At 42.8% G+C, this 15,971-nt stretch overlaps 1 protein-coding gene across 1 annotated transcript in view; it reads left to right on the top strand.

Moving 5' to 3' along the window:
• Window positions 1-15,971, top strand: part of ITIH5 (inter-alpha-trypsin inhibitor heavy chain 5) — a 49,916-nt gene that overhangs the window by 9,121 nt on the left and 24,824 nt on the right. The window contains exons 4-7 of the mRNA XM_030480174.1: window positions 205-312; window positions 1,606-1,856; window positions 10,410-10,579; window positions 11,151-11,267. Of these exons, the coding sequence (XP_030336034.1) occupies window positions 205-312; window positions 1,606-1,856; window positions 10,410-10,579; window positions 11,151-11,267 (646 nt within the window). The remainder of the gene's footprint in view (window positions 1-204; window positions 313-1,605; window positions 1,857-10,409; window positions 10,580-11,150; window positions 11,268-15,971) is intronic.

The raw sequence follows: 15,971 nt of genomic DNA, 5'->3' as shown, positions 1-15,971 counted from the left end.
ATTCCCAAGGTGAAGCATTTCAGTCAGGGAGGCAGCTACTTGAGAGCAGTCATCCTGAATATTGTCATGTGTGTTGACTCAGGTGGTGGATCTGAGAGCAGCCTATTCACATGTGCACAATCTGTGAACCCTTGTACAGAAGACTGTACAGCTGTCATGTATATAGGTGCAGAGTGATGATGCTGACATCTCTGGTCTCTCCAGGATCATTGGCAACAAGACTTATTATGGGGAGGTCACAGGGAAAGAAAAGAAACACAGCAGTGATGACAAAGCAAGGCACAAGAAACCTCCAAACTCCACAGAAGGAAGGTAAGTGTTGTGCATTTGGCTGTGTTCCGGGAAGTGACATGCTATCCTCCCATCTTTATTTTGGCTGCTTCAGCATACCCATCCATGGATTTACAGGGAGAAGAAGCTAAATAGAACATTAACTGCACTGCCCGGTGTCGTTCCCATTTTCCAAGTCATATAAAATGGTGTGTGGTCTTCTATAACCCTGTAACACAACATTTTCACTTCCCAGATGCTCCAGGATGTACTAGAGAGGGAAAGAAAACTTGGTACTTCCTCAATAACAGGCAGGAAAATTAAGGCACTGTTGTGGATGTAGTCTTATAAGATAGAAGGAACGATGTTCTTTACTGATATAAAGAAATGACTTAACAAAGTTCTGTGGCAAACGCAACAGTGGATTAACAAGATTCAGTGCAAGGTACATTTGATTATTTACTGCATAGAGGACAAGGTCAGACAAAACCATCAGGGAGACCCTCCCGCTGAGTCCTGAGGTTCAGAAAGGGCACCTTTGCATTCTAAACTCCTTCTCAGAGGGAGTCCAGGTGCAGCTGGATCCACACTTAGTCCCAGACCTGGGGCTTTTCAATACTTGCCAAATTGCGGACATCACCGAAACCTCACATCAGTAAGTTCTGAAGTTACTCCTAAGTGGTATTAAAAGATTCCATTCTTGTTAAGTGTCTTATTTTCCCTTCACAGACAGTAGTGCCTGGCATCGTATCAATGCCTGCTAGCTGGACACTGCAAACTAGCAAACTAGCAAACAGATAGCTGACTGCATTTGTATGCTGGGTGATTGATGGCACTTTGTGGTCATTAGGAAGAGAAGAGTCCTTTTAAAGAAGTGTCCAGTGGAGGAATTCCCTTAAGGCAATTCCTATTTCTCCCCATTGAGTATGTAGCTATATGCAGCTAATATCAGGGAAGAGAAATTCATTTGCACTATGTTGAAGATACTGCAATGAGTCAGCAATGGCAAAGTCAAGAATTCAATATGAGTCTTGCAAATCCTCTGTGCAAGAAACTAAGAGACAGCCTTTCCTCTGGCCCTGCACCATGTTATACATGTCTGTCATATTCTTCTCCTCAAGAAGTCATCTCACCTTTTAGGACCTTTTCTCCTGTGGAAACCTATGTGCCCAATGCTTTGTAAAGCATTATGATGTTTTCTTTCTTGCTGGTTTCACATACTCACTGATAGAAAACACTTTCATTGGACCAGCAAAATCCAGATTGATCATTTGTTGGAGCAGGTGGTGTGTGATGTGTATGGGGTGTGAAGGTGTCTTTGGATTTTCCTTCCAGGGAGAATGGCTATGAGACATTCAAAGCTTCTGTCTTCATTCCTCGCAAGATGCAGGCCAAGTTCCTACTGCATTATGAAGAGCTTTTGCAAAGGAGATTGGGGAAATATGAGTACACAGTCAGCATCCGGCCCCAGCAGCTGGTGGGGAGGTTACGAGTGGAGGTGAACATCCTGGAGAAGTCAGGAATAGTTTCACTGGAAGTGCCTCCCCTGCGGAACAGCAAGCACAAAGGCAACGGGAAAGTTGAAGGTAAGGAGAGATTTTATGACCCTCATAAATGGGGCTTCAATCACTTCTCAGGGTCTGGACTGGAGCTGTTGGGAGTTCTCCAAGGCAATCTTCGATAACTGTGTAGACTGGTGTTTCATAGCAGCCTTCCATTATCTGAAGGGAGCCTACAAGGATGCTGTGGAGGGACTCTTCATCAGTGACTGGAGTGATAGGGCAAGGGGTGATGGGTTCAAACTGAAACAGGGGAAGTTCAGGTTAGATATAAGGAAGAAGTTCTTTACTGTGAGGGTGCTGAGGCGCTGGCACAGGGTGCCCAAAGAAGTGGTAAATTCTCCATTCCTGTCAGTGTTCAAGGCCAGGTTGGACAGAGCCTTGGGTGACGTGGTCTAATGTGAGGCATCCCTGCCCACGGCAGGGGGTTGGAACTGGATGATCTTACGGTCCTTTCCAACCCAAACCAGTCTGTGATTCTATGATTCACGTTTCCTCTGCTCTAAATAAGGCATTAAACAAAACCACACCATTGAATCAAAGCAGCATTGTCCAAGATCAAACTGTATTAGAAACTAGAGGACACACCTCATGAACACAACAAGAAAAATTAATGTGAGCAGCTCATTAGGCATAAATTGTTCTGGCAAATTCCAACTATGACCTTGTTTAGAAAGTTGTATTTTTTATGTTCCGTTCTTAACTCTTGCTGCACTCCCTGTATGACAGGTACTTTCCACCCAAGAGGTGGCTGCATTTGAGTGACAAGCAGGTGTCTAAGCATTGCAGGACATCAGCAGTTCCTATTTAGAGATCTCTCGTTCACTGGCAGGACAACCTCCAGGTTCATGAAAGCTGGTGTAACGGGTATAGCGTGAAAGGGATTTCAGGATTATGAACTCTGAAGTTCAATGGTGAGAAGTCAGTCTTATCATCAAGGCTGATGGCTTTTCTTCTATTTTCTGTAGATCACTGTGTCTCTGTGGTATCTGTGAGAACTTTGAAGCTTAATGAATATAGGGCTGATCCCATTCAACTCAATAGGAGGTGGTGTTTTTTGCTATTGTCTTTACAAGCTTTGAACTGGGCCTTCAAGCCTTGCGCTCAGCATTGGAGCAGGCTCTTCCCTGGCTCCACATCTCCTGGGAAATGTTTATTTTAAGTGAATTGTTTTTTCCATCCATCCATGCCAAAGCAGATAGGAAATCCTGCATTTTAGAACATGGGAAATTCCAAGAGGAAAATCCATGTTTTGCCAAAACACTAAGCACAGTATGAGTATCTGCTGTTACCCTTAACCATCCTTGCTTGCTGTTCAGACAGTGTAAAGGTAATTTTTCTAGTGTAAACTAACAGTGAGGAGCACAGGATACCGTGATTGCTCCATGTTGACAAAAAACCCTCACCAAAGGGGTGAGTCTGACCTGGAAGCAGGATGTAAAGTCTTGTGGGTTGCTCTAAGTGACATAATGCCAACAAAATCAGTGGAGCTGTTCATGTCTACCAGTTAAAGAAAGATCCTGAAGCATATGCAATGGAGTTAAACTGATTGCTCAGTGTGATCCTCCTGATTTCACCCAAATCACAATGAAATCAAGGCTCTCAGTGACTTGGACCAGCTTCAGATCAAGCCTTAGGCAGCTGACTAGCCTTTACTTGTGCATCCATGTATTGTGTGATAAACATGCTCTGTTCCTCATCAGGAGAGACAGGAAGCCTTTTTCACCTATTGGGGAATATCATAGTGCATTGTGGCATATGTTTTCCTGCAAAACATCTGGCATTGATCAAGGTTAGAGACAGACTAAGCAGAGCAGACACACTGTTGGTCTAGAGCAGTGTGGAAATTCCTATATGTAAATGACATATAGAGGGAAAACTCTGGTCACTTGCTATCCAAATAGCAATCTGTGAACACTGATCATTCTTGGCATCGTGCTTCAGATTTCAAACAGCTCATATAAAAATGGGCCCAAGTTCTAGGATTCCATAATCCTCCCTGGCCAGTAAAATGTGTATAAAATAGATGTCCCATTGGGTAATGCAACTGAAGCTCAGATTCCCTGTGCTTTATCCTTGCTCAGCATTCAATTACAGACCCTTTCTATGTGGAATCGCCCTATGCAGTTGGTGAAATCTGTTTTGCTGTAGTGAAATCACTGCTCTGGAAGTCATCAAAATGCCAAACAAATGCCAAACTTTTGGGGTCCTTCATGGGCAGTCGGGACTGGGTTGTGTCTCTGCCAGATCAAGTCTTCGTTGGTACTCAGGTGGGTGCCACTCAGAGGAGTGTAAAGCATTAATGGATTCAGAAGGTTTGCTGAGCTTCCTGATTTAAAGCAAAAGGAGGAGATTAGGACATTACCACCAGCTGGATAAAAAAAAAAGAAGGAAAAAGAAAAGAAAGAATTGGTGGTGTCTCAGAAGGATCTATTATTGGTCATAGAGAAAGACAGCTTGTTTTGGAAAAGAAGGATTTATTGCTTGTGACCTTTTCTGGCCAACAAGATCAATCACATTCGGAGCAGACAACAGGAACTTCCTGCCTTCCTAAACACAAATGGAAACCACAAGAATACTCTTAGGAAGTGCAAGGGCAAGGCAAGGAGCATTTCACTTGGAAATCCACTGTATTCTGGTCAGCTGTTGTCTCTCAAGCTTGATCCAAAAAGGAAAACATAGGAATCATTAGATCCTCCCTGCAAAGCCTTCTTGCTCATACAACACCTAAAAACCCCAGAGCATGAGCTCTGCACATCCAGTGAGACCTCTGGGGAAGGCTATTAAGTGAAAGACAGGTAAACTGTGAGTCTTACATTAAAGGGTGGCTGCTTGGCAGACAGTCTGCAAACTGGCAGTAAATCAGGTAAAAAGGCAGTATCTGGTGTCTCCTTGGTTTCAAGTGGCTTAAAACTCTTCAGTGTCACTTGACTGGAGAGGATGGTAGCAAACTAGTAAGTGGCCAGCAAAGGGTGCCAGACCTGATGCTGCCATACCTGTGGTGCCCCAAATGAGAGAGGTTATGACTTAAAACAATGACCATTAAGGAGTCATTGGAAAATGGTACTGCCTGACTGGTTTAAGTTTGAATATGCCATGAAAACTCTCTTCCTCAATTTCCTATGTCTACAAAGATGTTAATAGTATCTCACAGTTAATGATAAAATGTGAGATTTTGATAAGCATTAATAAATTACCTGGAGAGTATTGGGTAAAAAAATGTATTGTGGCATCAAGTCATCAGTTACATAGCATTCTGAGTAATATGTCCAAAGCACCAGCAACCTGAAACCATTGTTGAGGATGGGATGTAGCTTCACAAGTCATTTAAGTACTTTTTGACTCTGGCTGACCTAGATAAGAAACTACATTCTTTCTTCAGGTCCTGAGGATCCAGTGTACGGTAGGCAAATGAAGTTGAAAACCAAATATGTTTGGCTTTGGAGTCATCCACATCTCCATATGATTAGCACCAGCAGCGACTGATATTCATAGCATCATAGAACCAGCTAGGTTGGAAAAGACCTTTAAGATCATCAAGTCCAGCACTAAATCATGTCACTAAGGGCCTCATCAGAACTGAAATGCCAACTTGTGGTAATAAAGCTGGTAGCAAACCTAATGAAAACATTTGTAACAACAGCTCAGATGACCAAAAGTGAGGGAATGGCTGATCTGCCTTTATTTTGTGGACCAATCCTCTTACATTTGTGGTGCTTTCTACATGCTATCCATAGAGTCAATATGGATATTTTTCCACTATGCAGGAAGCATAGTGGAAAAAATCAATTTCTCTGTTTAATCGTCATTCAGGATTTGTACTTTTGACTCCTGCCAAACTGCTAGTATCCATTGTGACGAACAGAAGAGATAAAACTTAAAGATCTATAGACAAAAAATGTCCCTTGATGAGAAAGAGTGAAGGACACTTTTTCCTTTATAAAACAGCATAGAAATCACAGCAGTAGGAGCAGGAGCAGTAAAGAGTCCAATTCTGCCTGTTTTTTGCTTTAGGGGCCCAAGATACAAAGGTTGTACTTGGTTCCACAAACTTACAGTGATTTATGAAAAGTAAAGTTGTGCTTTGCTATAGATAGAAGCTCTTGAAAAGACCTGCGTACATCATCTCTGGGTAGGGAGCAGAGACAATGGGATGAGAGGTCTTTCCAGGATATTTCCTTTGTCAGTGGTTCCTGCGCACACAGCTCTGTCTGGGAGCTGTATTTTTCCCAAAGGAAGATATTAGGCATGTGAGTTTTGGAAAGTGATCTTTTGGCATGTGCAGATGTTGTGTTCTGTCACATACAAACCCCAAAACAGGAGGTCAATGATCCTGGCCTTCTCTGGTGACCTCAGAATGGAGCCAATTTCTGAATGATGTCCTACCCAGCATCCTCAGGGATGACTGTCCTCATCCTTTTCCTCCTGTACAATGGTGTGAAAACTAGGCATGGACTTGGGCAGAGAGACACTAGGCTGCTTGAGAATGACGATTTCTCTTCAAAGTCATAGGTCTCAAAGGGTTTTTATCTCTTATCACAGATGTCTAGAAGTTTCCGTGTGTTAGCAGAGGATGAACTCTGCATTTGAACTCTAATCCTGACTTTGCCACTCTCCAAAATAATTTAGGTTTAACTGTTTATCATGGGAGGTCTACAGTTTCATATGAAAAATGCTTTTTCCTGCTCTGTTTACTTCTTCAGCTAAATTTGATCGACAGTTTGTCTAAAGGCCCTATTCACTACGTCAGAGTGAACACAGACCAGCTCAAGTCGTTGGAGCTCATCCATGCTCTGTACTCTGCAATATCTCATGGATTTTCCTTTCTCAGACACTGGTTTGAAAAGAACTAGGCCAATAAACAGAAGAGAGTAATTGTGACCCAGATATCAAGTGCTGCCTGAAAAAGAAACCTGGAGGAAGTCATAGTAACTGTACTCTAATATATAAAAGAAAGGAGGAAAAAAATACTGTGCTTTCTGTGCCAATAACAGAAAGAACAAGAAGTCATGGCTTTATAGTCTAGAAAGAAAAGTGTGGATTAGACATTGAAAATGTCTAACAGTGAAAAAGTGAAGCTCTGGAAAGGACTGGCAAGGGCAGGTATTGAGTTTCCAGTACTGGGGGTCTGGAGTTTCTCCAGATCATGTCATAAAATCAAGTAAGAAGGGATTTGGTCAGGGAAGATGGGATGAATTAGATAACCTGCATTCCAGACCTGACTTCTATTATTCCAGGGTAAAAAAGAAGTTATTTTGGACCTTTTCTATCAGACTGTTCTTTTGGTTTTAATCTCTGTCCTGGAGATGGGAGATGAGTGGCTATGAAGAAGATGGGAGAATTTCCCCAGCTATTCTTGTCACTGAGGCTGTGTGAGGCAGCATTGGAAACCTCCTCTCCAGGGTTTCCTAAAGTATTGCCTGTGTTGCAGAGGATGACATTTCTTACCTCCAAAGAGTGCTTTGAGGAGTGTTAGAGGAATGCAATTGGATCCACATGATCCCATCTAGATCCCACAGTGCTTTACAAAACTGGATACATGTGATTATGCTCATTTAATGGGTGGGGAAACTGAGGCATGGAGTGTCTACCTAACTTAGCTAATTTCAGATGGTCAGGGTCCATAGAAATGTGAGGACTGGAACTCATGCTGTTGTGTTTGTGCTCACCCATCAGTGTACCTATGGCAGAGAAACACAGAAGTGAAGTCCAAAGGCCACAGCCACAGATGTATTTGTGCAGTAGCTACAAGGAGAGAGCTTCTGTTTCCAGTATGAGACTGACTTACACTAACCATGATGTGATGTAGCCAGGCAGCCTAACTGATGCTAATTCTTACTTTTCAGCAGCTGAGAAGCAATGTGAAACCCTCAAATAGATGAGAAAATATAAATGAACTGTTAAGCTATTTCTATGAATTCGGGGCATTTCCCACACACTGGCAGTAAATGGAATTTTGGAAGTGATAAAAGACAGATGGAAAATCCAGAGAGGCCAATACAAGCAAATCTGATGCACTGTGTATTAAAAATATATTACATCTGTGGATTCATCAGGTCAAAGGGCAGCTATAACAGTAAAAACAAATAAAGATGGAGGTGAAATCTTATAGAGCTATTGATTTATGACTTTTCTGTGCCAGGAGAAAACTGAACTGTACACAGACCTTAGAAAAAACTGTCAAAACTCTGGGTAATCATTTTATAAGCCCCCTTTAATATCTAACACTAGTGTCCTTAAGTGATTTCGATGTACTGGCTGGGACCCCTCACTCTGTTTCCCTCAGGATGGATGGATTAGAATTGGCATAGTCAGAGAAGCCATGATGCAGAGTCAGTTCTCGACTGAAACTGAGTAATTTTGGGGTTGGAACTAGGTAATCTTAAGGTCCTTTCCAACCCTAACCATTCTATGATGCTATGATTCTGATGTTTGTCAATCAGCCTCCTTGGTCAAGGCTTTTGCCGATGAGTTTGTTTCACATTCCAGGTCCTCCAACTATAATTTATTTAGTACAAATATGGCCTATAAGAAAACACTTCCCTGCCTCAGCAGGACAGTCTTGTGCCTTGTCTATTCAAATGCACTCACAGGACAGCTGTAAAAGTAAAGCCAAATCAACATGGAAGTCACATCCTAGAGTGCTATGGATTTGTGGCTTATACTTTCATTCCTTTCCCTAGAGAAGTCTAGACTGTACATAGCACTTGAGAGTAAACAGCTTTGGCTAATCATTCCATAAATCCACAAGAACCCTAGTCCCAGCGTTTCTAAGGATTTTGCCCTGTGGGAAGTCAGGTGAGATAGGTAACCGCTCCATCCCTCCATTTTCCTACTTGTTAAATGGACATTATCCAATGTATCTGATTTTGTAAATCACTGTGGGATGTGGATGTGAGGTGGATTGTGTTCAATGTTGCATACAGATATCACATTGTGTTCCTCTAATGCTGCTCAAACCACCTTACAACAGTGGACAAGTGCCACTCATTTTTACAGATACTTGTAGGAATCCCTGGAGAGGAGCTTTCCAAGGCCTGCACCTTGTCATTGTGATCAGTATTGTTAATGGGGTATAACATAATACAAATTACCTTAAAGCAGATGTCTGTGTCTGGCCAGATGTATCATACTGATCTCCACTGAGCATACTGGGAGCCTAGAAAATAACTTCAGTCATAGGTGCTTGCGTTGTGAATGACTAAACTAGAACTGAATCTCACCCATCCTTTCTTTTCCCTGCCATACCACAGACTTCTTGGGCCATCTTTGGAAATGACTTGAGACTCCCCATACAGTATTACTGAGCAGCTCATTCCCATCGATTATAATCAGCACATGAGCAGATATAACAGAACTTCTGCGCCTCAGGGCAATGTTGAAATAATCGCTGTGAGATTTGAAGCACCCAAGAAGAACATCAGTTGAGAATCTACCCTTTTGTTTTCAATATCTACTTAGGATAAGGGGGAAAACTCTCTAAATCTGGGGAAGTTCAAGGCCAAATCTGACCTTTGGTCAGTCTCATGTAAGGGTCTTTATGTGTAGTTCAGAGGGAATGAACAGTTGGCACACAAAGAGAGAGTAAGGTGAGATTTTAGCCACAGAGAGAGACAAGGGATCTCCATACCCCTCAACTTTAGAAAATGATCACAGATTAAAAGACAAGCAGAGGTTCCTTCAGGGTGACTCAGATCTAAATTATTATCTCTTGCTGAGATACCCTTTGAAAGGCACATCTCTCTTCACTGACTCAGATCTAAATGATTATCTCTTGCTGAGATACCCTTTGAAAGGCACATCTCTCTTCACTGACTCAGGAAGGGCTCTTGGGGATTAGGGTGAGTTACACCTCAGGGATGCAGTTTGCATGGCTGCACTAGGAACTGTTGGATTTTGTCTCAACCTGTAAGACTGAAATTGCAGTGACTATCCTGATAACCTTTTGCTGAATGTAAAGGAAGCTAAGATGACTTGTTCTGATGTAGACACTACACATCAGACGCTTGTCAGATCTAGTGGTCAATTAGTCAGATCAATCCTACCTCATATGCTTGCAGTACATCTGAACAAACCACCTCAAGAACTCTTTATAATCAATAGGGAGAAGTCTGCAGTATGATTCACCTAATCCTAGAGGAAATGTTTAAACAGGTCCAATGAGTCATGCTTGCATTGACTGGCAGGATCTCAGGTATAGGATCTGCATTCTAGATGTCTAGAGTTGGCTGGAATGAGGTACACATACGTATCAGAAGCTGCGTGTTCATTAGTTACAGAAAGTAATTCACAGTCCTACAGAGAGTATTTGCCTTTTGAGTTCAGTGACCTCCAAATAGTAGAGCACAGGAATTTTGCCTAAATATTTATATCATTGGTAGCTCTGCAATGTTGGTTTCAGTTTAGAATTAGAGGGGAGGGGTTATTAAATTCTTATGTTATCACTGGAGAGCTGAGTCTTTAATCTCAGTATGTAACTATGCTAGTTGACCTGACTCCATAGTAATTCCATCTGTGTTTTACTTAGACATCCCTAAGACAATGGGAAAACCTAGCAATATTGTGATTTTGTCTCAACAGGTGATGTTTCTCCTCCTCCTTCTACTGTAATTGGACATACCAAAACCTTGGCTAAAGTTACATTCAATCCCAGTGTTGTCGAGCAAACCAGGATCGCCCGAAATGGCATTTTGGGAGACTTCATCATTAGATATGATGTCAACAGGGAACTGAGCGTTGGGGATGTTCAGGTACTGTACATATGATGCATCTTTTCTGTTTTATTAACTATACCTGAGATGGTTCAATTATTTTGCATGCTCCAAATGTCCTAGAAAATGTTTTCTGAGCGAAAGCTACTTCTCTATCTTGTAAGAACTATCCAAAATAACACCAGTCAGTTGGCAGCCACAAGATAGACTTCAACCCCACAGGTACCTACTTCATTGGGGATTTTTTGTATCTGCTTTTAAGTTTATCAATATACTGGCTGTATATATCTGGATACAAGGCCAGCTCCCCAAATGCATGTTGTGGTTCTGATCACTGGGTACATACATTATATTCTTACTATGTCTGGAAGGAAACCCCAATGTCCACCATGGAAGAACATGTGGAGAGCTCCAGTAGGCTCCCAAGTATGGATTAACCAGGAGACCAGATTTAAGAGGGATACCAAGGAGCACTCGTATTCTCCAATGTAGACATAGACACTGAAAGCAGGATCAGGTGTGCCCAAACAAATATGCCATAATGATGTGTGTGGAACATTGCATCATGATCTACCTTCCTTTCCTGAGTTTATTCCTTGCTTTTCCACAGATTCTTAATGGGTATTTCGTGCACTACTTCGCCCCCACAGATCTTCCTCCATTGCCAAAGAACGTTGTATTTGTGCTGGACAGCAGTGCTTCCATGGTGGGAACGAAACTGAAACAGGTGAGAGCCTTGTCTTTATTATAGACTGGTTGGCTGTGAGGTTGCAGAGAGCTTGTTTCAGGCTTTATCTCACTAGATGGGTTCTTCTTGTAAAAGGTTTGCTGTGTCTGAGGTGAGAGGAGGCTCTGAAGGCACCTCAAGGTGAGATGATTTACCTGCAATGAGGAATTATCACGTTAGTGGGAATTGAATGGGAACATGAAGTGCAGAGGACTTTATCACTTGGTGCAGTCAAAACTGAGCCAGGATGCTGCAGATAGGATTGTCCTGGACAGTTCTGTTCTGAGCAGTTCGAAGAGAGGCAAATTAGGGAGAATTCCCAGCAAAGTGCATTCAGCAGACCATTGTTTTCAGCTTAGCAGAGAGAAGATACTGCTGTCTTTAAATTACCTTGGCAAATCCCTTAGCAATGTATAACTCAATGGGTTCTGAGGAAAGAAAGGTCAATTTTTCCTATTTGAGAATCTGAGTCTTTCAGCATCTCTCAGATATTTTTCCAGGGCACAGATCTTAAAACATGAGCCAACATACACATATCACCAACTCTTAAAAGTGAACTTTGACATGGAGGGTTCAGGCTGGTGCCTAAACATTTTTACTTTTTCAGTTCTCTGAGTTGGACAGATGGAAACTATCCCCATTCCAGGAGCCAAATAGTTGGCTTGGATGGGCACGCCCATGCCCTGGGGAAATACACTCTCTCAGCACAGTAGTATCAGTCTAAACTAGAAGCAGAGATGAGTTAAGACTTCTATTCTGTTCTTAATGATTTGACAGACCTATCTCCGATCTGCACTCACACTGGAGTGTAAAGTTAAGCCCAGTTTCCATCTTAAATAGCTGTACAGAAAAGGAGACAAGTCCTGGTAAGGTTAGTATTGTGTCCTTCATTTGAAGACGTGCCCCACAGGCATGAGATATGTAGAAGTTAGTTGGCTTCTCTCTGTTGGATGGCCACATCTTTACCTTCTACTTTCTCACCATGAGCAAAATAACAGTGGAAAGTAAGACTCTCCACATAGGTTGACATCAATATGAGGCAGTTTCAGCTTGTATGGATGGTTGATGTTGTAACTCTACTAGAATGAGTGGAGGCCAATGGCTTGGACTTGTGGCTTGGCTAGTTAAGGAGCTCTATTTAGTCCATTCAGGCTCTTTGGTTGCCTGCCTGGAACATGGTGATATTTCTGGAATATGTGGTTATTTGAGAAACTTTCTGTCCTTGGCCACCAACACTAGTCCTTGACAAACACAGACCATGGTCACTCCCTGACAGTTCTCTGACAGTATATATGCCTTTCTCTCTCTGTTAAAAACTCCACTCTCTGGTTTCAGTAGTAATCATAAATCTTAATTTAGAAGCTGTATCCCCTATTAAATCAAAGTATCTCCACTGTGAGCTAAAATGCAGTATGACTTTTATGGCTCCTCGTATTGTTCTGCCCAGTGACTGGAGTAGCAAACGGAGTTGCTAACAAACTATGCTGAGTGAGGTCTTGCATGAAGACACCTTTGAATCTTCACAAACCCCAGTGGACAGAGCCTGGCTCTTGGCTTTCTATTATCCTTCTACTGAAAAATGCCTGCTTTGCCTTGCACAATAAACAGATACTGCACGAATGCACCCATTTCTGCATCCTGAAAACAGACAGTGAGCAATACGGCATTGAACTGGGGAGATTAAGACTCCAAAGGCCTAGCGTAAGCTGTGCAAGTCGTGCCTTGGGCCAGCAGATTAACCTTGTACTATGAAAGCTTTTATTTTCCTCCTGAGTGTATTACTGTTTCTTTTTCATATACTTAACTAGAAACAACAAGGCCATTAACCCTTGAAGATCTACTTCACAGCCTAGCCAGCTCCTACTGCTAACCATACATGAATCTCAGGCTGATTAGATACAAATAGGTGCCTCTTGAGCCTGAAGTGAGAGAAGTGTCTAGCCAGAACCTTTGTAGAGGGTGTACCCAACTTCTTGTCTGTTATCTCAGGATACTCTTTTTATGGAGAACCACTGGTACGTGACAGAGGAGTGCTAGGTGCAGGAAGCACTTCTCCTCCTCTGATTTCAACTGCTTCAAAAAGTAGAACTGCAGGGAATTATGGTTTAAATCATAAAAACCATACACGGATTAGTCAATGAAAGACCAAAGTCTAGGACTGGCTGAATAATATATGATTCTATATGCCTCTTTTGGTACACTAAGCAAGCGTGATCAGTTACAGTCATGGCCCGTGTCTGCTCAGTGGCCTTTTTACCCAATTGTTGTTGGTTGTTAAATTACAGACACATCCCCTGGTGGCAGGATACATCTGAGCAGAGGACATGCCTCTGCTCACAGCTCACAGCTGTGATGATCTATGGTGCTGTGGGGAGAGCTGGGAATTCCCATGTGACTGTCTTTCCTCATTGCTCCCTAATGAGTCACATGCAAGATCAGCTAAACATACAGCCAGCACTTGTAGAGAGTGCTTTTGCAGGTCAGCTGCAGTAACTATGGCAAAGGACAGTTTTTAGGGTTGTATAAGCAAGGATCAAACATCAGCTGTGCACCCTTTTCTATAGTGACTGGAGGAGATTTGTACTCTACTGACTTAATGAAGTTAATGGCAAAGCATCTCAAATGGGGTCAGGATTTCGTGCATCCCGCAGTTCCCACAAGCTAACTGTGAGTCATTTGTCCTTTCCTCTCCCAAGGTTTTCCTTTTCCTACAGGAATTTTTCTATATTTGTGCCATCCCTTTCTTCCTAAGTTATGTCAGTCTTCAAAGCAAAAAGATGCCCAAATCCAGCTGCAAACACATGTAATGAGAGTGATTGATCGGCTTAAATCAAATCATTAAGATCCTTGCAACATTCCCTTCACAGCAGTGAGACAATGTGTTAGCTCTGTGGAGAAAAATCAGCTAATGTGCATATTCCTCCTGCAATTTTCACATACTCTGAACCAGGGTCATGTTTAGCAGACTCGTGTGTTAGACTTGATGTTCTTAAAGGTCTTTTCCAACCTGGTTGATTCTGTGATTCTATGTGTTCCAGCAGTCCACCTCCACCGAGCATCTGTGTCTTTGCAAGTCACCTTCTAGCACTGTAGGGAGATAAAGTTCAGGAAAAGACTCTTGAGCATGGTGATAAAGTTCTTCATGTGTTCAAGACTTTGCACATCACTACTGCTGTCCCACTGGCAAGCTAAATACTGGTTTTGTCCTCATGGAATCATAGAATAGTTAGCTTTGGAAAGGACTTTAAGATCATCTAGTTCCAACCCCTTGCCATGGGAAGGGACGCCTCACACTACACAATGTCACCCAAGGCTCTGTCCAGCCTGGCCTTGAACACTGACAGCGATGATGCATTCACAGCTTCTTTGGGCAACTTGTTCCAGTGCCTCACCACCCTCACAGTAAGGAACTTCTTCCTTATATCTAACCTGAACTTCCCCTATTTCAGTTTGAACCCATCACCCCTTGTCTTATTACTACAGTCCCTGACGAAGAGTCCCTCTCCAGCATCCTTGTAGCCCCCTTCAGACACTGGAAGCTGCTCTGAGGTCTCCATGCAGCTTCTCTTCTCCAGGCTGAACAGCCCCAACTTTCTCAGCATGTCTTCATCCAGCCCCTGATCATCCTCGTGGCCTCCTCTGGACTTGTTCCAACAGCAACATGTCCTTCTTATTTTGAGGACACCAGAACTGTGCACAGTGCTCCAAGTGAGGTCTCACGAGAGCAGAGCAGAGGGGCAGGATCACCTCTGGTGCGAAGAGACTGTAACTCTGTGTGGAACAGTTGCTTCTAACAGGAGTCATAAGAGCCTGGAGAACAGGTTCTGTCTGCAAGGTTTACTGGAAAGCAAAATGATTTGCCCTTTGAGCAGTCTAACTCGCTGATTTTTATGGTACTTTTGGCCAGGTAGAGGGGGACAGAGCAGTTTTACATTGGTATTAACTAGGAGAAAGAGGGGCCAGTAACAGGTTCACCACCTTGAATTACCATTCTTATCCCTGGCTTCACTAAACCTGGTGAAAAAAGGACCTTTCCCAGCCTGCAATTCAGTGATATAGCACAGGTGTGTTCCAAGCTATGAATGTGTACACAAGAGGATGGATTTGCACATATTTTGCAGACATGCAGTAAAATGTAGCTGTTTCAACCACATATCCATTTCACCTTACCTTTCCCACAGGCAATAAATGCCCACACACTCAGTTAAACAGTTGGCTACACCACAAGCCTGGCAACTTGCCAATGGTTGTGTGCCAGACTGTGATTTTCTTGGAGGTTAATTGCTTTAGGAGGAACTCAACTGAAACTGGGACCTGCTGTGTATTTGCAAGGGTTTCAGTTTATTTGCCTGCATCTATCCACAGGACACTGTTGGTACCCTTGATCTGTGATCCACACTGCCTGAGCCCTTCCGAGGGCTGGAGTGCCTTACATATCCCTAAACCTCTGTGTCACAGCACACAGGTTCCCTCTGAGTAGTCTCAAGGTATTGAGAGAGCAGGCAAGCACCTGAACCCTTGATGTTCTCACTCCAAACTCCACTGACTTCTGGTTGCCTCAGAGCTGGCTGTGGGCCTGTTGAGTATTAGTACAAATAGTGGCTGCTGCCCAGGAGAACCACCTTAAATCACCACGGGACCTTGGGAAAAACATTAATTCTAATTACAGCCTTTAATGAGTTTAAAGCTTTGGTGAAGAGGAAA

The sequence above is a fragment of the Strigops habroptila genome, chromosome 3 (assembly GCF_004027225.2).
Source record: "Strigops habroptila isolate Jane chromosome 3, bStrHab1.2.pri, whole genome shotgun sequence".
NCBI classification, from domain to species: domain Eukaryota; kingdom Metazoa; phylum Chordata; class Aves; order Psittaciformes; family Psittacidae; genus Strigops; species Strigops habroptila.
The sequence above is the reverse complement of the archived record's forward strand: the minus strand, read 5'-3'. Positions and strand labels throughout refer to the sequence as shown.